The sequence below is a fragment of the Octopus sinensis genome, linkage group LG22, assembly GCF_006345805.1.
Source record: "Octopus sinensis linkage group LG22, ASM634580v1, whole genome shotgun sequence".
Classification (NCBI taxonomy): Eukaryota; Metazoa; Mollusca; class Cephalopoda; order Octopoda; family Octopodidae; genus Octopus; species Octopus sinensis.
In genome coordinates, this window is record NC_043018.1 from 8356560 (window position 1) to 8383557 (window position 26998).

Here is a 26998-nt window from a genome sequence, read left to right on the forward strand (position 1 = left end):
GACCATCATCTTGACTACGGCTCAGCTTCACCCGCCCCCCGCCCCCACTCTCTTTCCCTTCCGCTCAACCCATCACACTCACCACAGCCCAATACCAGTCCACCCCCCCCCCGCCCCATCACAACTACTCAGCCTCTTCTCAGCTCAGTGTCAGCCTCATCAATCCACCCAGTTTTTGCTCGGCTCATCCTCTGTCCCACATCACAACTACAGTTCAACTTCCATCTCTCTCTCCATCCCCTCTCTCTCTCTCCCTCCCTCTCCATCCCCCCTTTCTCCATCTCCCCTCTCTCTCCACCCCCCTCTCTTCAAGCTATACTATACTTCTACTCTGTCTATCTGTCTCTCTTTGTCTCTGCCTTCTTGTTTGTCTCTCTCCCTCTGTCTATCTGTCTTTTTGTCTTCCTGTCTCTCACTCTCTTCCTCTCCCCCCTCTCTCTCTCTTTCTGAGCTGTTCTTGTCTTTCCCTCACTTTATCACCTCCATCACATCCACGCCACACCCCAGTTTCTTTTCTCTCTCTTCACCATCACTCAGTTTCATCCCGTCTCTGCTTCTTCCCTAAACCCCCTTCCATCTCAGGTTGTCCCATCCCCACCTCAGCTTCATATCTTCGCCACATCAACCCACCCACCCCCTCAAATCTCACAGACATTATAAAACAGAATGCAGGGCAGACTTCCTCTTTACCGCTTTACACCAATGCAGCTGGACTCAATTCAGAACATGCATCATCATCATTGTCATCGTCATTGTCATCGTCATTGTCATCATCATCATCATCACCATCACCATCACCATCACCATCACCATCATCATCATTGCCATCCTCATCACCATCATCCTCATCACCATCATCCTTGTCGTCATCCACGTCATCATCGTCATCATCATCATCATCCTCATCATCATTGTCGTTGTTATCATCATCATCCTCATCATCATCGTTGTCGTTGTCGTCGTTGTCGTCATCATCATCATCTTCATCCTCCTCCTCATCATCATCGTCATCGTCATCGTCATCATCGTTTTAATGTACACTTTCCCTTGCTTGTGTGGGTCAGATGGAATTCATTGAAGCAGATTTTTCTGCAAGTCAAACACCTTTCTTGTCACCAACATTCACTCACCTGTTTCCTAGCAGGAAAGCTAATATTTCCCAATTACTCGACAGATTCTTCACAGGAGATTGCAAAATGATGGACACTGCATGTATGACTGAGGCACTCGTTTACAACCACTGCACAAAGTCGAAACAAAGAGACACTAATACCCTCACACACACACACAATGACTCACCCTAGACACAATAAGATATATATATATATATTGGCACTAGGAAAGGCATCCAGCCGTAGGAACCTTACGAAAGCAGGCATTGGAGCTCATTGCAGTCCCTAGATGCATCACATTCTGTCAAACCATCCAAACCATTCCAGCAAGGAACATGACATTAAAGGATGATTGTATGTATGTATGTATGTATGTATGTGTGTGTCCATGTCAAGTCACTTTCGAGTGCTACTGGTATTATGCAACCCAGTACAACCTGTTGCATGGTCGGATCGTCGGCGACTAAACCGGCAACCCCACCAAGCTTGCTTGGTGGGGAGGGTGATTATTGGACACCCTGCGGGATGAAAAACAAAACCCGTCAAAGGGCGGAGGAACTCTTGAGAGTCAACAGCCATCCAATAAATGTCTTAAAGCTGTATCATGCGTGGGGACATAGAAATAATTGGACTGAATACCCAATCGCGCAGTTAAACCATTGGGAGTGAAGGACTCCTAGCCTTTGTTAGGGCATCCTTCTAGAAGAAGGTAACTCAGGTAACTGGGATAACTCCGACATAAAACCTGTGGCTCAGTGGTTACCGATGATGTTGACTTGTTCTTCTTTTCCGATTATGGCTGCTGTTGCTTAGTGAGTGGGATTGACTCAGTGCACAACCTTTCCTCACTTTAAAATAATCTTCTTGTACAGGCATTACACGATAACAACATTGATTAAGCTTTATGTAATGGCCATACTCGATAACGAGGGGGCAGCCACCATGTATGTGTGAATGTATATATTGCTGTGTCTAGGGAGAGTCATTAGGCCAAAATTAATAACACACGCACCGGTTTGATTTCACTCTTAATCACTCGTTTGCTTAACCTGGCAAACCTGGCCTCCATAACAAATTGGGAGAGAAATCTGTGAAAAGGTTGTAAATGGCAACAAAAGGAATTTGACATGACTGTCTGTTGACAACTTTTTTCCCTCTTATAAAGGTAAAATGCACAATCTTTCTGCTGTTTTCACAGCTATATTGTGTTCGGAATATTACTTTCTTGTCTGTATAACACAATACACATTCAACACTTCTAAAAATAAAATAAAAGTTTGTTTGCACATGTTGCTGTTGCATTCAAAAGAAAAGCGCTTAATTTGTATTTAGCACTTAATTTGACAGAATTGTTGTCAATGGGCAGCTTAGCTTAATGGTAGAGTGCTCAGCCGGTATCCGAGGAGTGTGGGTACATGTCCCGTGGCTGTCTATTGACAACTTCTTTTTATCTTATAAGGGAAATAATGCTCAATCTTTCTGCTGTTTTCTAGGCTATACTGTATTTGAAATCATATCTTCTTGTCTGTACAAAAACACAAAAAATTTACTGTTTAACCAACTGTTGGTTGGATAGATATTTAACTAACTGACTAATAAAAAAGGAATGGAATTGAACTGGTGTGTGTGTTGTTAATATTGGCATAATGAGTAAGAGGCATCAGATGTGGTGTACCAGAGAGAAGACTGTTCTGGTATGGCCATGCGATGCATATGGAAGAGGACAGCTGTGTAAAGAAGTGCTGATCCCTAAATGTGGAGGGAACCTGTGGAAGAGGTAGACCCTGGAAGACAGGGAATGAGGTGATGAAATACGATCTTCAGATATTGAGTCTCACAAAGACAATGACAAATGACCAAGACTTTTGGTCACTTCCTGTGCTGGTGAAGACACATAAAGCTAAGTGAAATCATAGTTGTAGCCAGAACCAGTGATGCATAAAGGGCACCTATGCTGGGGACACATGAAAGGGACTTGTGTTATGTGAAAGGCATCTGTGCCAGTAACATGTTAAAGGCACCTGTGCTAGTGACATATTAAGGGCCCCCATGCCAATTACACATTAAAGGCACTGGGTATACTCGGTGGCATGGTTGGCATTAGGAAGGGCATCTAGCCATAAAGACCAAGCCAAAACAGACTGGAGCTACTTGACCTGAAGTAAATTCTAACCGGGCCCCACCTGCAAAGTCTTGCACTCTTTATCTTGATATGAGATCACCATGTAACACACATATGGTTGTGATGCATGTGGCTGGTGTACCCTTATCAGATGGGTAGTCATGATGGCTATATTGGGCATCATATATTTGTAACCCAGTGTCACTTTGATGGCATGTGCTGCTCTCTTACTCAATAATAATAATCTGACATTTAAGTGTAAGTGCAGATAAGAAGTAGAGTAAACATGTACCGAACTTTGTACATGACAATGATATGATCTCAGTTGTATGGGACATGCCTGACTCGGCTGACAAAAGGATCAATGTAAACCATCCAGGTATAGTTGTCAATGGCTAAAAATAAAAATCTCTGTATTCCAACAGACATTCCAATATCTTACAATCAAAACATGGCATCGAAGCAAGATGGAAAAACTGCCAATGTAGAATGAGGATCTTGAAATAAGTTGGAATGGTGTGCAAAAGTGAAAAACAATACAAATACATTTTGTTTTTGGATTTGGTTTGCAAGATTCTTTATTTGAGTTCATGTGTTGAAGCATATTCTGTTGTGTCTGGGGAGAGTCATTTTCTTTTCGTGCCTTATAATTTAACACACTCACAAGATGCAACGAAAATTTTAGGAAAATAAAAATAAGAAATAAGTGGAAATTTTACCGGTGAGTGTGTTAAATTCTAAGGCACAAAACAAAAATGACCCTCCCCAGACACAACAGAATACAAATACAAATTGGAAAACAAAGAAGAGACATGAAATAAAATTTTTTTTTGAATTCTCTCAGGAATAATGTTACATACAGTCTAAAACAGTGCTCCTCAAAGTGGTGGCCCACAGACCAGTGCCAGTTTGCAAGCCATCAGCGGCGAGATGGCAGAATCGTTAGCACGCCGGGTGAAATGCTTAGCCATATTTTGTCTGCCGGTACGTTCTGAGTTCAAATTCTGCCGAGGTCGACTTTGCCTTTCATCCTTTCGGGGTCAATTCAATAAGTACCAGTTACACACTGGGGTCAATGTAATCGACTTAATCCGTGTGTCTGTCCTTGTTTGTCCCCTCTGTGTTTAGCCCCTTGTGGGTAGTAACGAAATAGGTATGCTGCGAGTTTCCAGAAAAGAATAGCATAATAGCAATAGTAGCATAATTTCAGTAATTTCGCCTTATGCACTGCAGTAATTTCACCTTATCAGCTTCTGTAATATTGTATTATTTCTTTACAAAATAAATGTAAGATAAAAAAACTGTCAACTTCATTATATACATATTGTTTCAGGTATAAATTAATATTACTAAGAAATATTACTGGTCCCTGGCACATTGGGAAGAAAAAAAAACTGCCGGTATTCCACATCAGTTAGTATGAGAAGCAATGGTCTGAGAGACGTTCCTGCAAGGCACGGCTCACATTACTAAATAAGATGCATTCAATTCAAGAACACCTTATTTAACTTATTCTTATAAATTTTGCAGTTTCTGAATGAGTTTTCATCATTGTTATTGGCAGCAGTAGTGTCACCATCACCATCATCATCATCAGCACTGTCACAGCTGCCACCATCACCACCACTGCTATCCCCCTCCTCCTCCTCTTCCTCCTCCTCCTCCTCCTCCTCCTCATCATCACCACCACCACCATCACCACCACCAACTGAAGGTTTGTGAGTGAATTTGGCAGATGGAAACTGCAAGAAGCTTATTGTATATATAAATATGTTTGTTTGTGTGTGTGTGTCTGTGTGCATATATGTTTGTATGTATGTTGGTGTCTCCTTCTCTCGTGTGATAGTTGGAGGTAAGTGTCACCGTCATGCCAAAAGTGACCTTCGCTTCCAATCTTTGGTGAAAGACATGTCTGGCCATGGAGAAATACTACCTTATTTGGAAACAGGTGGGGGTTGGTGACAGGAAGGGCATCCAGCTGTATAAAAATCTACTGCAATAAACTCCATTAGTCCCAATTGTAAAATGGATGCTGAATTGATGATTATTATGATGATGACAATGATGACGACGGCAATGACAATGATGACAACGATGATAATGACGATGATGATGATGACAACAATGCTGGTGATGATGATGAAGACGGTGATGATGATGATGAAGATGACGATGCTGATGCTGCTGCTGATGATGATGATGATGACAACAGCAACAACAATGACGATAACGATGATGATGATGATGATGACAATGATACTTGTGGTGATGATGATGATGATGATGATGAAAGTGATCCTAGATATGCAATGCCAGACATAAGGATGAAATGCTCATAGCTGCAATGCAATTGATTATAAGTCTGCCTAACCGGGGCTGACTCAGGGAAGTGGAAGGGAAAGGCGTTAAACAACCACAACAAACTGAATCACCTGATTGGATGATAGAGGAAAAGGTGATCTAATAAAGAAAGATAACTGTGAAAGGATAGTTCCTGAGAATTATAGAATCATTGTAATTTTGGAAGAAGTCACTACCAGACGACATCAACAAACAAACAAGGAAGCCTCTTGTATGTTTAACTCACTGGCCAGAAATAGCTGTTAATTCTATCTCAGACTAGCAGTATAGCCCGGCGTTGCTCGGGTTTGTTTTCTTTTCAACCTTTTAGAATTGGAATTTTTGAAAAGTAAGAATTTTGTATTATGTAGCTTGCTATTCTCTTTAAGTGAACATTTTTCTGGTTGAAATACACCGAAAAATGGCGACACAGCAATAAAAAATTCGTAAAAAATAGGGATTTTCAGAAAGAAAAAGCACCTTTTTGATGTAAATAATTATTGGTTTTAACATTGTCCGATTTGAATTTTTTATTCTACAGAATGAAGAGCAAGCCTTCTTCTATCATACTCTCAATTTTGGTCTACTTGTGCCGCAGGGTCTCGGAGGAGATAGTGTTAGTTGAAGGCTACCAAACCTGCCACACACACACAGACAACTTCAGCTTTATATAGAGAGATTAGAAAACAGAAGGCAAAACAGCAGAGTGTTTGCAGTTGGAGCACCTTTTATCAAAACATCAAACGCATGTATAATCAGAGCTCAACAAGATGGGTGTAACAACAGAAACAACAACAGCAAAGCAGCAGTTGTTGCTGTTGCTGTTGTTGTTGAGTGAATGGCCTTTGTTCTAGAGCTCGCAAGATGGGAGAAGTCCGAAACGTGGTCCTTTGCTATTCGTAAGACCTGCAGAAGAGAAAGCAGGTCAACCCCCGACACCGAGAGCATCGACGGATGGAGGAATGCGCTTCCAGGCTCAGCGGTTGCGTAGGAAGTCAGGGACAAGAAACAGGAAGAAAGAGTGAGAGAAAGTTGGAACGAAAGAGTACAACAGGGGTCGCCACCAACCCCTGCCAGAGCTTCGTGGAGCTTTAGGTGTTTTCACTCAATAAACACACACAACGCCCGTTCTGGGAATCGAAACCGCGATCCTCCGACCGCGAGTCTGCTGCCCCAACCACTGGGCCATTGCGCCTCCTTGCTGTTGCTGCTGCTGTTGCTGCTGCTGTTGCTGCTGCTGCTGTTGCTGCTGCTGCTGTTACAACAAATTGGAAAACAACATGAAAGAAAGCTTTCTGTCAGGCTGGGTTTGCAGAAAAGAAATTCTTTTTATCAATTGATTAAGTATGTTGTGAGAGAACATATCAATCTATACAATTGTTGACAAATATGTACACCGTTAACACATATTCAAGAAAGTGTGTCGTGTATATAGTTATATTTTTCTTACAAAACACACAGACCGCATAGAAGCGCTTAACTTGACACTGAGACATTAGGTAAGCATAATGTCCCAGTTTCAAGTTGAGCACTTCTCTGTGGTCCATAATGCAGTCAGGCAAACTACAATGGATTCGATTTAGATAAAAATATATATTATAGCACTCCCTTATCTTCTTCTTCTTCTTCTTCTTCTTCTTCTTCTTCTTCTTCTTCTTCTTCTTCTTCTCCTCCTCCTCCTCCTCCTCCTCTGCCAAGAATTTACAACAACCTCAAACCCACAAGTGTAAACCAGACAAGACAGAGACAGACAGAAACAAGCAAAATGCCCTCTTTATTTGAATACTACGCAAATATTCTTTTAAAAATCTTTTCTTTTAATTTTTCCAAAATTCAATTTTTCTCCATGACGGAAACCAGTACTGAAATATTTTTTATTAAATTACTTTAGCATTTTCTACCTTGACTTTTTTTCCATATTGATACACACACACACACATATATATATATATATATATGCTAAAGAAATGGCAGAAATACTGCAGAAACAATACTGCTCTGTCTTCAGTGTTCCCACTGATATTGACGTGAGGGAAACGAACGAAGTTGACTCCCAACACAAAATCTCAGACATAACCTTCACTGCCACCGACATCGTAGCAGCAATAAATGAGGTCAAACATTACTCTGCTGTAGGCCCTGATAGATTTCCCGCTAGTCTCCTGAAGGAATGTAGATACCAACTTGCAGTCCCTCTGACCAACCTCTGGAGAAATTCGTTAGACGCAGGTTATATACCGAAACATTTTCTATGCCAGTCGGTCATCCCGGTTTTCAAACAGGGAAGCAGATCCCTTGCAGTCAACTATCGCCCAATCTCACTCACCTCCCACATCATTAAAGTGTTTGAAAGAGTGTTAAGATCAAGGATAGCTGACTTCCTGGAGACCCACAAACTCCTAAATTCAAATCAGCATGGCTTTCGCTGTGGCAGGGACTGTCTAACACAGCTCTTACACCACATTGAAGATGTACTCAAAGCCTTGGAAACAGGTTCGAACTCTGACGTCATATATCTTGACTTCAGTAAAGCGTTCGACAGGGTAGACCATAACATCCTACTCTCAAAATTGGCAAATGTTGGAATCCGTGGAAAAGTTCTACACTGGATTAAGTATTTCCTGGCGAATAGAACACAACATGTTGTAGTTGATGGAGTCCACTCAAACCCAGCAAAAGTCACCAGCGGTGTTCCCCAGGGAACTGTTTTGGGTCCGCTACTCTTCATAATTTACGTAAACGACCTTTCCAGTGTCGTACATTACTGCAAAGTGAAAATATTCGCTGATGACACTAAGCTCCAGCAAATCGTCAATGAAGAAGCAGACCGAACTCAACTCCAGTCTGACCTATATGCTGTGAGTCAATGGGCAGACAGAAACAAAATGCAACTGAATGAGGGAAAATTTGAGCTGATGCATTTTGGAAGAAATTCCTCACTAAAACAGCCATACTCTCTTCCTTCAGGGGAACCGCTCACAGCCTCTAACAATATCAGAGACCTGGGTGTAATTGTTGATGACGATCTCAGTTGGAGTGCACACATCAACAAGAAGGTCGATATAGCTCGTAGGATGAGTTCCTGGATCTTAAGAACTTTCCGGTCCAGAGAACAAGGTGTCATCATACCACTTTTTTCCTCCTTTGTACGGCCACACCTTGAATACTGCTGCCCACTGTGGTCTCCTCACACAAGACAAAACATCTCCAGAATTGAGTCACCCCAGAGGGCTCTCACTAAACAAATTGAAGGCATGGCTGCTCTTGATTATTGGGATCGCCTTAAAGCCTTGAAACTTTACTCCCTCCAGCGTCGCCGTGAGCGGTACATCATTTGTACGATGTGGAAAATATACCGCCAACTTTGCCCAAACGACCTAAACATTAGCTTCAAGGTTCATCCAAGACTTGGACCACAGGCTATACGTCCCCTGATAAATTCAAGATCACAACATACATGTACACTGCAACATAATTTCTTTTCCTCAACAGGCCCTGCCCTATTTAACATTGTCCCAAGGGAGATCAAAGAGGAAAAGGATCCCATCAACTTTAAACAGAGTCTGGATAGATTCCTTCAAAGAATACCAGATAAGCCACCCATAATTGGATACAACTCACCCAACAAGAACTCACTACTTGAACAAAACTTGACTTAAACAGGATTCGAATAATCCTATCAGGTGGTGCTATTAAGTTAGACATGGCCTGGACCAATCTTTGGTCGAAACATATCTAAGTTTATCTAAGTTTTTATATATATATATATATATATATATATATATATATATAATTTATTATATAGAAGGAGCTTCTACAGGACTAGAACTGTTTCATTCAAGAGAAATCTTCAGGAAGCTAGTTAACAAGAATTGTATTGGCATTTATACATTTAGGCAGGTTTAAAGGGGTGTTGGTGGGGGACTTTCTGGGGGTAGGCATAGCGCAAAAAAATCATACTTGGGGGAGTGGTCAAGGAGTCAGTGTTAAATTAGATATGTATACATACACACACTCACTTGCATACACGTATACACACATGTATATATACACACACGACCACACATACATATACACACAGAAAAATATATATATACACATGCACACACATCTACTCACATACACGCATACACACACAAATCCATACACACACATGCACACACATACACACATATATATACACCCACACATACACATACATACACATATATATACATACATACACATACATATACACATATATATGCATACACATATATATATATATATACACATATATATACATATGTGTACCCATGCATACCTACACATACACACATATATATATACATATACAAATACAGACCCATTCCCTAATTTTAATTTTATTATCTTCGTTTATTACTTTTGTTATCTTTGGCCGCTTGGTCACAAACATCTTGGCTATGACAGCCAGACCATTTATCCGTCTACTGGAAAACAATTACTCATTCACTCACGCACACTCTTTAGCACGTACACGCACTCATTCGTACACTCATACGCATACACGCACGCACGCGTTATATTCATACATACATACATCTACATACATTCACGTATATACACATACGTACGCGTACCTACAGATTCATGTCTACACTCTTAGAAGGCTAGTCTATACATATACACCAATAAATATAAATACACACACATACATGTACACCTACATACATGTACACCTACAGGTATATATATATATATATATATATATATATATATATATATATATATATATATATGTATATATATATATATATATATATATATATTTTCTATTTTTTATTTTTTTTTATTTTTATTTTTTATTTTTTATTTTTTATATTTTTTATTTTCTATTTTTTTTTTATTTTTTATATTTTATATTTTTTATTTTTTATTTTTTATTTTTTATTTTTTATTTATTCTCCTATCTAATTTAACACTGACTCCTTGACCACTCCCCCAAGTATGATTTTTTGCGCTATGCCTACCCCCAGAAAGTCCCCCACCAACACCCCTTTAAACCTGCCTAAATGTATAAATGCCAATACAATTCTTGTTAACTAGCTTCCTGAAGATTTCTCTTGAATGAAACAGTTCTAGTCCTGTAGAAGCTCCTTCTATATAATAAATTAATTTTACTCTGCTATGTATTGAGTACCTTATTTACTGTGGTTAACCCCGAATCAACCCGGGACCTACATATATATATATATATATATATAAATATACAAAGATTATATATATATATATATATATATAAAGATTATATATATATGGCCAGCCTCGTCTGGCACCTGTGTCGGTGGCACATAAAATCACCCACTACACTCTCGGAGTGGTTGGCGTTAGGAAGGGCATCCAGCTGTAGAAACACTGCCACATCTGACTGGCCTGGTGCAGCCTTCGGGCTTCCCAGACCCCAGTTGAACCGTCCAACCCATGCTAGCATGGAAAGCGGACGTTAAACGATGATGATGATGATGATGATGATATATGTATGTATGTATGTATGTATGTATAGACATTTGTGTGTATTTGTTTGTCCCCCCACCATCGCTTCACAACTGATGTTGGTGTGTTTAAGTACCCCTAACTTAGCGGTTTGGCAAAAGAGACTAATAGAATAAGTACTAAGCTTGTTCTGATAGATACGAAAGAAACACTTTCTTGATGTCTACTTCAATTAATAAATTACCAGTGCAATAATAGGGTTGTGTTTCAGTGCTTATACTGCAGAATCTATCTGTCACAGAAGCATCTGGGAGTCCCAGAATGCTTAGAAATGGAAGCCAGATCACTGAATCTGATATAAAAATAATGCCAGTGCCAGTGGCACATAAAAGAACCATCTGAACGTGGCCGTTGCCAGCACTGCCTCAACTGGCCTCCATGCCAGTGGCACGTAAAAAAAACACCAACCGATTTTGGCCGTTGCCAGCCTCGCCTGGCACATAAAAAGCACCTACTACACTCATGGAGTGGTTGGCGTTAGGAAGGGCATCCAGCTGTAGAAACTCTGCTAGATCAGACTGGGCCTGGTGCAACCTCCTGGCTTCCCAGACCCCAGTCGAACCATCCAACCCATGCTAGCATGGAAAGCGAACGTTAAATGATGATGATGATGATGAATAAACACAAATGAGATTTGATCAATTATTGATGATATCATTAAGGAACTGACTCATGAGATATATGCTTGACCGAGATCTCATTTCATCTTTTGGTGCACTTTTTCTTATAAGGTCATCAGCTATACATCTAGTGCTTTTTAGCCATTAGCAACCAGGAGCCATGAAGCAATGAGGTACACCCTAACCCTTTCATTACCAACCCCGGCTGAAACCAGCTCTGGCTCTGTAGTACAAATGTCTAGTTTTCATAAGTTTTGAATTAAAATCTTCCACCAAACCTTAGTCACAATTTATGTTCCTAACACTAGCTTAACGATAACTAAATTATTTTACTAAATTCTTTGTTGTTATATATAAAATAATAGAAAGAAACACAGAGCATCTCAAAATAAATGCGGTAACGAAAGGGTTAAAACTGGTTGGTTTTAAGCAGTGTAGCCATAGCATCAAGACCAATGGATGGCAATAACAATAACAACACAGCTAAACCACTGAGCTGCTGGAAGTAACCAAATACCTGTCGTTCACCTGTTTTTCTGTGTCATTGATAAAGTGCTGTTCCAGGGTAAATAACTGTTTGTAGTACCAATAATATATAGTTACTCCTTTACTTGTTTCAGTCATGTGACTGTGGCCATGCTGGAGCACCGTCTTTAGCCGAGCAAATCGACCCTAGGACTTATTCTTTGTAAGCCTAGTACTTATTCTATCGGTCTCTTTTGCCGAACCACTAAGTTACGGGGACGTAAACACACCAGCATCAGTTGTCAAGCAATGTTGGGGGGACAAACACAGACACACAAACATATACACTCACATACATATATATATATATATATATATATATACACATATATAGGATGGGCTTCTTTCAGTTTCCATCTACCAAATCCACTCACAAGGCTTTGGTAGGCCCGAGGCTATAGTAGAAGACACTTGTCCAAGGTGCCATGCAGTGGGACTGAACCCGGAACCATGTGGTTTATAAGCAAGCTACTTACCACACAGCCACTCCTACGCCTTGTTGATGATAAAGAAATACTTTTGCTTTTAAAATCTGAACAGAATGTGTGTTATTGCTGTTGACTTCACCTCAACAGAATTACACAGGTGACACACACAGAAATATGGTGACACACATACAGAAATATCATATCGTTACATATCTATAAATGTTAGCCAATGCTACAAGTAACAAACAAATGTAAATGCTGACTTTATATAAGCACAAGCTTGGCTGTGAGGTTTGCTATTATTACCAGTGCAATAATAGGGTTGTGTTTCAGTGTTTATACTGCAGAATCTATCTGTCACAGGAGCATCTGGGAGTCCCAGAATGCTTAGAAATTGAACTATAGCCTCAAGCTGACCAAAGCCTTTAGAGTGGAATTGGTAGACTGAAGCTGAAAGAAAACCTTGCATGTATGTGTATATATATATATATATATATATATATATAGGGAGAGTTTATGAAAAAGACAAAAGACGAAGACAGGTGGTGTACAAAACAAACAGATGTATTAGTATAATGCTCAGGAATAGAAAAATTCTTTTACGTTTCGAGCCTACGCTCTTCTACAGAAAGGGACACAGAAAAAAACAAGGAGCAAAAAAAAAATGTGTGTAGTGGCTAACGATCTATCATGGCAGTGTCCCAGAATGGTCACAGTCTAATGGCTAAAACAAGAAAAAATAAAAGATAGAAAAGAAAAACAAGATATTTAATATCTGTGTAGATAGACGAAAAAAATCAACCAGACCAGTTTCAACCTTGTATTGAGATTTCATCAGTAACTGAGGACTCCCTTTAAGGCGTGACAGCCCAAGATCGTGGCCGTCAGGCACAGGTCGACAGGTCATGACTGTGGCCCAGATAGATGCATTTAATTTATGGGCCTTTGCTGGGGTCTAATGTCTCTCAAAGGCTCCGATAAGCCCCCCCCCCCCGAAAGCAAGAGGACTAATAGTTCAACTTATGACTTTTCAAATGATGTAAAACTTGCCACCATTAAATACTAAGAAGATATGGTCGCTATTTTTGGACCTTTTCGGTTTGAACGGCAGTTTTTTCTAGCGGTGTCATATGAAATTGTAACCCATAATTAAGACCCTTGTATCAATCTATTGCATTTCAATCTGTTTTGATGTTAGGGTTAGTTAGGATTAGAGTTAGAGGTGGGGTGAAGGGTATCTTTTTTTCTTCCCAAATGTAAATAAACCCAATCTCTTTCTTAAACGAGGGACATATTCATACGGCACAGAATGCTTTTTACCTCAATAGACGTCATTGATTGGTTGAAATTGCAGAAATTGAAGAAAAAAGCAACAAATATCTTACAAACTATAGAATTTTCTCAATAAAGCCAAGAGAAAAAGATGTTTTATAAACACATTCTACCAGTATACGAAGTTTAACATTTTTTAGTTACCTAGAAATTATGTTAAAAACTGCCGTTCAAACGGAAAAGATCCGTAAAAGTTGCCACCATTATATACTAAGAAGATATTTTAATGATTTTTTGTTTTTTTATGTGTGCATGGTTGTCTCATCTTCATAAAATGTGCTCAGCAGCCCATGCTTTGTAAGTGCAAATCGCAGCGCTTTATGGATTAACTGTCACCATAGACATTACTTATGCAACCCTTACGGGCTTCTATGAACTATTTAGAACAATTTGCATACATCGTTATTTGTTGGTAGAGAGCTGGTTTAATATATTAAGATTATCGGTGCGTTAACGATGTTGTTTCAACTCAGTGATTGTAATACGGACGATACCGATAAAATATAGTAAATACTAGACGACCAGAAAAATGCTTTGTAAATGAAAATTGGTCGGCGGTCGGTATTACATTAAACAAATATGTATATAGCATGTATGAACACACACACACACACACACAGACAGACGCACACGCACACACCACACACAGACGCACACGCACACACACACACACAGACGCACACGCACACACACACATATAGACGTGTGTGAATAGACACACGCACACATGCATAAACATACGCAAACACAAACCTATATACATAAATACCAACAAACACACATGCACACAGATACACAGTCATCCGTATGTGTGTATGTGTGTGTGCGTGTGTGTGTATGAGAGATAGAGATAGAGAGAGAGGAGTGAGTAAGAGAGAGAGAGTAAGAGAGAGAGAGAGAGAGAGTAAGAGAGAGAGAGAGGATATTTGTGTGTGTGTGTGCAATAGAAGCTCTTGTACTAGAAATAGTAAGCTTATTTGTCGCACTCTTACCAATCTAATTAACCATTTGATAGTTGTAAACGCGGTGTAGTACAGTGCAAACAATAATTACTTAAACCAAAGAGGAAGTAGATTTGTAAGATGGTTCCATTTAGAAAAATTTGGATAAAATATCCCAGTCTTCATTTACGATATAATGTCACTAGTATTTAAACACCCAGAAGAATTTACAAGATATGTCAAGTAGATTACAGAACGGAACAGAACTTAGATGTATATCTAAAAAAAAAATAGTGCAGAACTTAGTAATTCAGTGTGTATCGTCTGTTAAGGACTTTCTGGAATCACTGAGAATAAAATAGCAAAGAAATGACTGTTGGAAAGAGAGCAATTGAAGTAGAAAATAAACTGTTCAAATTGATAAGATAAAATAGTTGAAAAAAGATGAAATGTAGAATTAAGAGGTTTGTTGAAGGAAAACGGAAAAGGTACTGGTTATGGTGGATACATGAAGAAGTCAAACTCAGCATAAATTATGGCTAAAAGTTAAAACAGAGAAGATCTGATATGAATCTTTTACTATTTTGGGGACTTCAATGAACGTCTGTTTATGAGGGGGAATTTTAAAAATGTGACACAATTATTCAATGACTAATGCTCCATTATGTGAAGCCTCCCTCCCTCCTGACTCGCAATCATTAGGTAGTGAGTTCGATTCCCGGGCTGAGCCGTATTTCGTATTCTTGAGCAAAACACTTGGATCTTTTCCTTTTGAACGGCACATGTCAACACAATTTCTAGTTAATTAAACACTTTTAAACTTCGTATACTGGTAGAATGTGTTTATAAAACATCATTTTCTCTTGGCTTTATTGAGAAAATTCTATAGTTTGTAAGATATTTCGTCTGAAATTTCGAGCATTTCGGCAATTTTAACCAATCGCTGACCTCCATTTGAGGTGAAAACATTCCGTGCTGTATGAATGTCCCTCGTTTAAGAAACAGATTGGGTTTATTTACATTTGCGAAGAAAAAAAGATACCCTTCCCCCACCCCTAACCCTAAATCTAAAGTAGATTGAAATGCAATAGATCGATACTAGGGTTATAATTATGGGTGACATTTTCATTTGACACCGCTAGAAAAAAATCCCATTTTCCGGACCTGTGCCTCGGAGGGTAACTTTCTAAGCGCAATCCCATGGTCATTCGTGACTGAAGTGGGGCTTTACCTTTTTTTAAGTGCTCCATTATGTGGAGCGCGTGGCTTTGTTATTAGGTGTGTTAAACTCCTGATTGTAATTTTGCAATTTCGATTCCCGGACTGGGAAATGTGTTGCGTTCTTCAGCAAAACACTTCATTTCGTGTTGCTCCACTCAGCTGGCAAAAATGAGAAATCCTGCAACGGACTGGCATCCTGTCCAGGAGGGGAATATATACAACACAGAAACCGCGAAACGGAGTTTAACTCGAGAAGGAGTTTTATCCTTTTAATGCTAAACTAGAAGGATTATAAAATACTGAATAAGACACTTTATTGATTAATGTATTAATCCATTGTATTAATCCATTTGTTAACTAAGAGGACATACAGAGATGCAGCATAAACAAATACATTTAGTGGGATAGGCCGGTTTATAGGGTCACCAAAGCCAGGAAGTTTTCAGCACCCCTCATATCTATCTATCTATCTATCTATCTATCTATCTATCTATCTATCTATCTATCTATCTATCTATCTATCTATATAGATATATAGTACCGTCCTTCATCTGCTCTTCCTTGTTGCTTAGCCCCAGGTCACTCCTGATTGAGTAGACCTGTGATCACTGATGTTTCAGCTCTGACCATCCTCTCTTTTATTCGGTCATAGTGTATCTAGGAAGACATCATTTAATGTGTTTTTGTTTAGCCCAAAGTCAGTCCTGATCCAACAGATCTATGGTCAAAGATGTTCCAGCTGTGACCGTCCTGTCTTTTATTCAGACATAGTGTATCTTGGACTACATTGTCTAGTGTGTCCTTTGGTGGTGGCGTTTAGCCCCAGGTCAGTCCTGATTCATTAGACATAGTATATCTTTTACATAGTACCGCCTGACTGGTCCCTGTGCCGGTGGCACGTAAAAAGCACCCACTACACTCTCGGAGTGGTTGGCGTTAGGAAGGGCATCCAGCTTTAGTAACACTGCCAGATCAAGATTGGAGCCTGGTGCAGCCATCTGGTTCGCCATTCCTCAGTCAAAATCGTCCAACCCATGCTAGCTTGGAAAGCGGACGTTAAACGATGATGATGATGATATATATATATATATATATATATATATATATATATATATATATATATATATATATATATATGAGGGGTGCTGAAAAGTTCCTGGCTTTGAGGGTATCATGAAAAGCCTGGTTGGCGGCACAACTTTTCGACTTCTTTCACAGGGCTTAGAAAAATAAAAGACTAGCTGCAATAAGTGTGTGAATCTGAGAGGGGAATATGTTGAATGAAATCATAATTGACTGATTCTCCTATATTTTATCTTACCCAAAGTCAGGAACTGTTCACCACCCCCTCGTAAAAAAACAATACACAATGCCGTCCAGAAAAAGACGTCTTGGGATAAATATAGAGAACTTCTTTGTAATTGAAACCATGCATAAACATCAACACAGGGATTATTAGTGGAACATTCTCATCAAAACTTTTACCAAGTTCAAAAATAACAGGCCGGATATATAGTTGTTTGGGACAGACAAGAAAAAGTATGTACCGTTGTAGAGATCAGCTGCTCTGCTGATGAGAATGTCTCTTCCAAAATCAAAAAGAAAGAGGGTAACTACAGACAACTGCTTTGAAGGCTTCATCTTCTTTCTCTATTGATTATAAATTCACATGAGACCGAAAGACTGAGCGAAAAGTCTGGGATCTTTTCAGTTTGAACGGCAGTTTTTTAAAATAATTTCCACGTAACTAAACACTTTTAAACTTCGTATACTGGTAGAATGTGTTTATAAAACATATTTTTCTCTTGGCTTTATTGAGAAAATGTTTGGTGATGGGAAGTATGAGAGAGAGAGACGGGTAACAATATTTAGCTGTAGGAGAGATACATGGTGACGGATGGTGGTAAAGAAGTATCGGGACGTACCTTTAAGTTACAGGAAGGCAAATGGGATCTTTACAGTTTGAACGGCAGTTTTTAAAAATAATTTCTAGGTAACGAAACACTTTTAAACTTCGTATCCTGGTAGAATTTGTTTATAAAACATATTTTTCTCTTGGCTTTATTGAGAAAATTCTATAGTTTGTAAGATATTTGTTTGTTTGTTTTTTTCAATTTCTGCAATTTCAACCAATCAATGATGTCTATTGAGGTGAAAACATTCTGTGCCGTATGAATATGTCCCTCATTTAAGAAACATATTGGGTTTATTTACATTTCTGAAGAAAAAAAAGATACCCTTCCCCCCACCCCTAACCCTAACCCTAAAACAGATTGAAATGCGATAGATCGATACTAGGGTCATAATTATGGGTGACAATTTCATATGACACTGCTAGAAAAAACTGCCGTTCAAACCTAAAAGATCCAAATGCTGTCCTGCAGAAATATGTGTTAGAGGATTTGTTGGAATCAGAATTCACTCGATGCTCAGGAGTCTTGGACTAACTACGAAGGAAAGAAAAGATGTTGCCAGAAAATTATCGGAAGCCGCTGAGAAAGCAATCCAAGAGGATGAGCAGGTTAGTGCAGCAAGAATGGGCATTGGGAATGGTGGAAACATATGGCCAGTTGTCACAACATATGACTCTACAAAATACATGCTGTTGTGTGGGAATTTTGTCGCCTACATTGGTTGGTCGCATCTGGGCAGTTGTAGTGTTGCGGTGAAAAGGTCTAAATCACCTACGGTGGGGAATATATGTCACAGAAATTAGGTAAGGCGCAGGAGTGGTTCCGGGTTCAGTCCCACTGCGTGGCACCTTCAGCAAGTGTCTTCTACTACAGCCCTGGGCCGACTAAAGCCTTGTCAATGAATTTGGTAGACAGAAACTGAAAGAAGCCGACCATCTATTGTTTTCACACAGGTCGACCAGCTGACAGTATTTTCTGACTTTCCTAAGGAAGGCATCTTCCGTGTTGGTTTCCTACCCCCACCATCTTTACCACCTTTCTTTCATTGTCCCACAAATTTAAGTACAGATGTTTTTGGTGGGAAACAGTAGGAAGCGATATTCTTCTTCCTTACAGTGGCTTGCAACGCTCACCTTCCATGCAAAACCTTATTTTTCCATAAAAAATAATGAACAATAGGCGTAAGTGTGGTTGTGTGGTAAGTAGCTTGCTTACCAACCACATGGTTCCGGGTTCAGTCCCACTGTGTGGCACCTTGGGCAAGTGTCTTCTGCTATAGCCTCGGGCTGATCAAAGCCTTGTGAGTGGATTTGGTAGATGGAAACTGAAAGAAGCCTGTCGTATATATGTATGTGTGTTTGTGTTTCTCTGTCTGTGTTTGTTCCCCCAACATCGCTTGACAACCGATGCTGGTGTGTTTACGTCTCCGTAACTTAGCGGTTCGGCAAAAGTGACCGATAGAATAAGTACTAGGCTTACAAAGAATAAATCCTGGGGTCGATTTGTGTGACTAAAGGCGGTGCTCCAGCATGGCCACAGTCAAATGACTGAAACAAGTAAAAGAGTAAAAGAGAGTAATAAAAATGTGTTTTGAATGTCACAACAGCGCATTATAGTAACAACAATGGACTATTTGTTGATGTTGTCATTATAGTACACTGTTGTGCCATTCAAAACACATTATTATTATTATTTATTATTTTTTACAAACAATACACAATGCTTCAAGCGAACTACAATGCTCTCTTATTTTTCCCTGCTCTCCTACTTGTGGCCTTTCGCTGTTGTTGGATTTTTTCGGTTTGAACGGCAGTTTTTAAAATAATCTCCACGTAACTAAACACTTTTAAACTTCGTATACTGGTAGAATGTGTTTATAAAACATCTTTTTCTCTTAGCTTTATTGAGAAAATTCTATAGTTTGTAAGATATTTGTTGTATTTTTTTCTTCACTTTCTGCAATTTCAACCAATCAATGATGTCTATTGAGGTGAAAACATTCTGTGCCGTATGAAAATGTCTCTTGTTTAAGAAACAGATTGGGTTTATTTACATTTGTGAAGAAAAAAAGATACCCTTCCCCCCACCCCTAACCCTAACCCTAAAACAGATTGAAATGCGATAGATCGATACTAGGGTCATAATTATGGGTGATAATTTCACATGACACTGCTAGAAAAAACTGCCGTTCAAACCTAAAAGATCCAAATGCTGTCCTGCAGAAATATGTGTTAGAGGATTTGTTGGAATCAGAATTCACTCGATGCTCAGGAGTCTTGGACTAACTACGAAGGAAAGAAAAGATGTTGCCAGAAAATTATCGGAAGCCGCTGAGAAAGCAATCCAAGAGGATGAGTAGGTTAGTGCAGCAAGAATGGGCATTGGGAATGGTGGAAACATATGGCCAGTTGTCACAACATATGACTCTACAAAATACATGCTGTTGTGTGGGAATTTTGTCGCCTACATTGGTTGGTCGCATCTGGGCAGTTGTAGTGTTGCGGTGAAAAGGTCTAAATCACCTACGGTGGGGAATATATGTCACAGAAATTAGGTAAGGCGCAGGAGTGGTTCCGGGTTCAGTCCCACTGCGTGGCACCTTCAGCAAGTGTCTTCTACTACAGCCCTGGGCCGACTAAAGCCTTGTCAATGAATTTGGTAGACAGAAACTGAAAGAAGCCGACCATCTATTGTTTTCACACAGGTCGACCAGCTGACAGTATTTTCTGACTTTCCTAAGGAAGGCATCTTCCGTGTTGGTTTCCTACCCCCACCATCTTTACCACCTTTCTTTCATTGTCCCACAAATTTAAGTACAGATGTTTTTGGTGGGAAACAGTAGGAAGCGATATTCTTCTTCCTTACAGTGGCTTGCAACGCTCACCTTCCATGCAAAACCTTATTTTTCCATAAAAAATAATGAACAATAGGCGTAAGTGTGGTTGTGTGGTAAGTAGCTTGCTTACCAACCACATGGTTCCGGGTTCAGTCCCACTGTGTGGCACCTTGGGCAAGTGTCTTCTGCTATAGCCTCGGGCTGATCAAAGCCTTGTGAGTGGATTTGGTAGATGGAAACTGAAAGAAGCCTGTCGTATATATGTATGTGTGTTTGTGTTTCTCTGTCTGTGTTTGTTCCCCCAACATCGCTTGACAACCGATGCTGGTGTGTTTACGCCTCCGTAACTTAGCGGTTCGGCAAAAGTGACCGATAGAATAAGTACTAGGCTTACAAAGAATAAATCCTGGGGTCGATTTGTGTGACTAAAGGCGGTGCTCCAGCATGGCCACAGTCAAATGACTGACACAAGTAAAAGAGTAAAAGAGAGTAATAAAAATGTGTTTTGAATGTCACAACAGCGCATTATAATAACAACAATGGACTATTTGTTGATGTTGTCATTATAGTACACTGTTGTGCCATTCAAAACACATTATTATTATTATGTATTATTTTTTACAAACAATACACAATGCTTCAAGCGAACTACAATGCTCTCTTATTTTTCCCTGCTCTCCTACTTGTGGCCTTTCGCTGTTGTTGGATTTTTTCGGTTTGAACGGCAGTTTTTAAAATAATCTCCACGTAACTAAACACTTTTAAACTTCGTATACTGGTAGAATGTGTTTATAAAACATCTTTTTCTCTTAGCTTTATTGAGAAAATTCTATAGTTTGTAAGATATTTGTTGTATTTTTTTCTTCACTTTCTGCAATTTCAACCAATCAATGATGTCTATTGAGGTGAAAACATTCTGTGCCGTATGAAAATGTCTCTTGTTTAAGAAACAGATTGGGTTTATTTACATTTGTGAAGAAAAAAAAATACCCTTCCACCCACCCCTAACCTTAAAACAGATTGAAATGCAATAGATCGATACTAGGGTCATAATTATGGGTGACAATTTCATATGACACCGCTAGAAAAAACTACCATTCAAACCGAAAAGGTCCCTGTTGTTCATTCGCTTTACCCTCTCCGCTACTACATCAGCCAGTACTCTTAAGTATTCATTTATGCTGTTATGTATCTCTGTATTTCAGACCGACGGGACGATCGGAGCTGCCTCACCGTTCCCGCCTTTCCACATTCGCCCAAACTATTCACCTTTTGCTTCCAAACACTCAGCAGCTAAAGGGAGGCAATTCCTTCAGAAATTACCGGCAACTGTTAAGGGGAGGTAATTCATCAACTTCCGGACTCTCGAAATAAAAATGGAAACCAACTTTCATTTTCCGGCAACTTTGCTGGACGCATCTTTATTTACGTTCGTTGTATTAAGGTAAAACCATTGAAAATTGTCAACATGTCTGACGTAATGGATTTGGAGTGCCCTTCATGTGGCGAGAGAGCCATCATGAAGGACTATCACGGAACAGATGAGCATTATGTTTGTGTTGAATGTGGGTTTCTCCTCGAAAGTTCTGGTTTGGTTTCATCAAAATATGATGTTGGAGGTGAAATTAAACAGGTAACAATTGTTAATTTATCCTTCCCCATCTATATGTTGTCTAGTCTTCATTTTATTTACTTATTTTTGTATACGCAAGTCTCAAATATTCGGGTTATTTCTGGAAAATGTTTAAGTTGGTGACACAAAAACTTCGTTTTATGTATCATATTAAAACATCTTTTAAGTCAATATCTACACGAAAGATGGCGAGCTGGCAGAAATGTTAGCACGCCGGGCGAAATGCTCAGCGGTATTTCGTCTGCCGTTACGTTCTGAGTTCAAATTCCACCGAGGTCGACTTTGCCTTTCATCCTTTCGGGGTCGATTAAATAAGTACCAGTTACGCATTGGGGTCGATCTAATCGACTTAATCCGTTTGTCTGTCCTTGTTTGTCCTCTCTGTGTTTAGCCCCTTGTGGGTAGTAAACAAATAGGTATTTCGTCCACCTTCACATTCTGGGTTCAAATTCCTTCGAGGTCGACTTTGCCTTTCATCCTTTCAGGGTCGATAAAATAAGTACCTGTTGAATGCTGGGTGTGGAAAATTGCTGGCCTTGTGCCAGAATTTGAGACCAATATCTACACAATCAATCAATCTATATATCTATCTGCCTGCCTTTTCCCCTGTCTTTCTTCTCGATATATATCTGTCTGTTTGTCTATCTATCTATCTTCCTTCTCTCCTTAATTTCGTTTTTTTTTTCACAAGGTATTGTTAGATCAAGAATGTCAGTTTTGTTGTAGTAGCTTACCTGTTTCATCAATATAATATGCATATCCTCCTCCTCATCATCCTCATCGTCAATTTCGCATCCACTTTTCAATGCTCACATGGGTTAAATGAGTCCGTTTGATCCTAATATCTCCCCACTTGCTGCATCTTTTGTCATCTTTGTGGTAAGATCCAGCATCCTAAGCCTACACCTTACCAGTATTACGCAGGTTTACTTTGGTTTCCCTCTTATGCATAAATGTACCCATACATATGCATGTTGTTTGTTCCTTCTCGAGCCATGCCAGGCTCATAAGGGTCGGTTTCTTGGCATATAGGTTCCCTACCAGGACGGGACGCTGGTCCATCGCAGGTGAGCTGCAAGATGCAGGAGGAAAGAGAAAGAGAGAAAGTTGTGGCGAAAGAGTCGGCAGAAGTTTTGCCATTATTTTCTGCTGGAGCCGCATGGAGCTTAGGTGCTTCGCTCATAAACACACACATCACCCGGTCTGAGATTTGAACCTGCGATCCCTCGACCGTGAGTCCGCTGCTCTAACCACTAGGCCATGTGCCTCCACATACATATGCATGCATACAACTCATATGCTTAAATACATACACATGATGCACACATACACATTCACTGGACTTCTGCACAATTTCTATTTACCAACTTCCACTTCAAAGGTATTCATCAAGCCAAAGTCCAAAGTGCCATTTAGTCTGATTGATCCAAGAATCAGCTCTTCTTGTGACCAGTTTTTGGCCTTTTGAAATATGTATTTTCTGCCATTTAAATTGGTTAAGCAATTGTATTTGCACTCATATTATTATTATTATTATTATTATTATTATTATTATTATTAATGCGCAGGAGTAGCTGTGTGGTAAGTAGCTTGCTTACGAACTACATGGTTCCGAGTTCAGTCCCACTGTGTGGCACCCTGGGCAAGTGTCTTCTGCTATAGCCTCGGGCCAACCAAAGCCTTATGAGTGGATTTGGTAGACGGAAACTGAAAGAAGCCCGTCGTGTGTATGTATATATATATATGTATGTGTGTGTGTGTATGTTTGTGTGTCTGTGTTTGTTCCTCCAACATCGCTTGACAACCGATGCTGGTGTGTTTATGTCCCCGTAACTTAGCGGTTCGGCAAGAGACCAATAGAACAGGTACTAGGCTTACAAAGGATAAGTCCTGGAGTCAATTTGCTTGACTAAAGGCGGTGCTCCAGCATGGCTGCAGTCAAATGACTGAAACAAGTAAAAGAGTACAAGAGAGTAAGGCCATGGGCTGGCAGAATCGTTATCACGCCAGGTGAAATGCTTATCGGTATTCCGTCCATTATTACATTCTGAGTTCAAATTCCACTATGGTTGATTTTTGCATTTCATCCTTTCAGAGTCGATGAAATAAGTACCAGTTATACACTGGGGCCGATTATCCCCTTCCCAAAATTTCTGGCTTTGTGCTTGTGGTAGACAGGATTATTATTATTATCGTCAAGCCAAGTGAGATTGTAGTCAAAGTCTGATACCAGTCTTATGTAATTGACACCTGTGCTGGTGGCATGTAAAAAGCACCCACCACATTCTTCAAGTGGTTGGCATTAGGAAAAGCATCCAGACATAGAAACCATGCCAAATCAGACTGGAACTTGGTGCAGCTTACCAGTTTTCAGTGCAACCATCCAACCCATGCCAGCATGGAAAACAGACATTAGATGAATGATTAATATTATTATTATTGTTATTACTATTGGGAATTTTCCGTTGTTATACTACTTTTTACTCATTTTTTTTTTCACAAACGGACAAAACCTTTTGTAACCTTTCGTCCTGTTTTGTCCCTTTATGTTTTCCAATCATATTTGTCAGCCCTTGTGGCCAATAAAAAGAATTAATTATTATTATTATTATTATGTTTTCTAAAGTATTGGATTTTGACTTTTGAAGTATTTTCTCTTATTTTTTTCTAGTTTGTTCCGTCCAAAGCTGATCACTCAAAGGCCTCTAAATGTCCAGGATTTCAAAATTTGGTATCTTACTTGGAAACAATTTGTCTTCTGCTGAAAGTCTTACCAGAAATTGAAGAACTTGCTAAGGACCATTTCAACACATTATACAATTTACATGTTGTGAAATATAAAGGTATGGAATCAAAGGAGTATTTAGCCCTTGGTTGTGTCTACATCAGCTGTCGGCAGCACAATGCTCTGTACACCCTGCTGGAGATTGCTAAGCTGGCCAGGTGCAATGTATTTAATCTTGGCAATGCTTACAAGACTGCCATACAGTTACTTGGACTGAGTCTGGAACAATCTGGAATCGGTGCTCTGAGCCGGCAGCTGTTCTCGCAGTCGAATCTGACAGTCGCTGTTATTTCTCGGGCTCATGAGTTGCTTCATCTCAGCAACAAATTTTGGTTGGTCAGTGGGAGGAATCCAGTTGGGTTATTGCTGGCTGTTTCATATATATCGTGGAAAACTGAGAAACCTGTGGAACGGTGCAAAATATCTGCTCAGAAATATTGCAAAGAACACAAACTGACTTTCTCTCCGATGGTGAAGCAAAGAATTGGTGAAATTGAGAAAGTGTTGTTCCATCTCGCTCTGGAATTGCCTTGGGTGAAAACGGAGCCAATCAAAGAACGGCTACCGTTTCTAGTGAATGATATACTTAATTATCAGAAGTCTTTGATTCTGGAAATGGAAAGAAACATAAATAATGAAAAAAACAGTGAAGAACAATTTCCGTTCATTTCCAAAAATAATTATGGAGAAATTCTTCCCCCTATTATGAAGAAAAAAGTGAAAAAGGTTGAAGAATCTGAACCTTATTCAGTTGCCTTAGTTACTTGCTGTGACGAAAGTGACAGTGAAGATCTCGACCAACTTGATGTAGATGACTACATCAAGTCGGAGAAAGAGATTGAAGCTTTGAAGAACTTAGAATGAAAAGAAGTTCTTGTAGAGGAAATAAGTCTGGTATTTTCTGAGAGTTGCATGCATGTGGTTGGGTCTTGATGGCCGTCAGATTAGCAGAAAGGGATCCAGGTTCTATCACTGATGCTTACAACAGACAATTTCATTACCCTGGGTCAAATTAATCTTTTATCAGCTAAATGCTACAGAAACTGGAGATTTAGAATATAGCTGTACCAATTGTAAGGACATAATGCTCGGAATGGTCAGTGGCAAGAGAGGAAGAGGCCGACCAAGAACCCGCTGGCTTGACACCATCAAGAGTGATACCGGAATGGACATAGCCAATCTGAAAGAAGCGGCCCAGGATAGAACTGACTGGAGGACACTGATCCATAGAGTAACTGAGAGTCGACTTCGACTGAGCGGATAGATAGATAGATAGTACCAATTGTTGTGGTTCAGAATATGATGAAATCAATATATGTGAGAGATGATTCTATTGTGCCTGTGACTGAGCAAAGGAGCTCCGATATAGTTGCTCTACTTGCTAGAAATCTCTCTCTATATAAACGGCAGTTTGTCTGTGCGTTTTCTGTGTGTCTGTTTTCTCGTACCCTCACTCTGACCACGGCTTTCAACCGATTCTGATGAAACTTGACACACACATAGCCCAATGTCATAATTCAAAACTAACGCAGCGAAAATTTTGAAAAGTTCCCCCAGTTCTGAAAAAAATCGATAAATTCGACATGGGGTCGAGAATCAGAAACCCAAACCACAGACCGTCTAGGGGACGCAACTCCACCTTTTTTAACTCTCAAAAAAATTTACCATCATTTTTT

General features: G+C 39.7%; 2 protein-coding genes across 3 annotated transcripts in view; one reads left to right on the plus strand and one right to left on the minus strand.

The window, feature by feature from the left end:
- The window catches only part of LOC115223325 (acyl-CoA:lysophosphatidylglycerol acyltransferase 1-like), a 114946-nt gene extending 97124 nt beyond the window's left edge, over positions 1-17822 (minus strand). The window contains exon 1 of the mRNA XM_036512243.1: positions 17773-17822. The gene's annotated coding sequence lies outside the window, so the exon portion shown is untranslated. The remainder of the gene's footprint in view (positions 1-17772) is intronic.
- Positions 17823-22256: 4434 nt separating this feature from the next.
- LOC115223286 (transcription factor IIIB 50 kDa subunit-like) lies at positions 22257-26706 on the plus strand. Of its 2 annotated transcripts, XR_005003452.1 has the most exons (3): positions 22257-22537; positions 25209-26386; positions 26595-26706. XR_005003452.1 is itself a non-coding variant. In XM_029793795.2 (2 exons), the coding sequence occupies exons 1-2, from the start codon at positions 22373-22375 to the stop codon at positions 26184-26186; spliced, it is 1143 nt and encodes a 380-aa protein (XP_029649655.1). In that variant the 5' UTR covers positions 22257-22372; the 3' UTR covers positions 26187-26706. The 2 variants fall into 2 exon arrangements, 1 of the variants encoding a protein (XP_029649655.1); XM_029793795.2 differs by having other exon boundaries at positions 25209-26706.
- Positions 26707-26998: the final 292 nt, after the last annotated feature.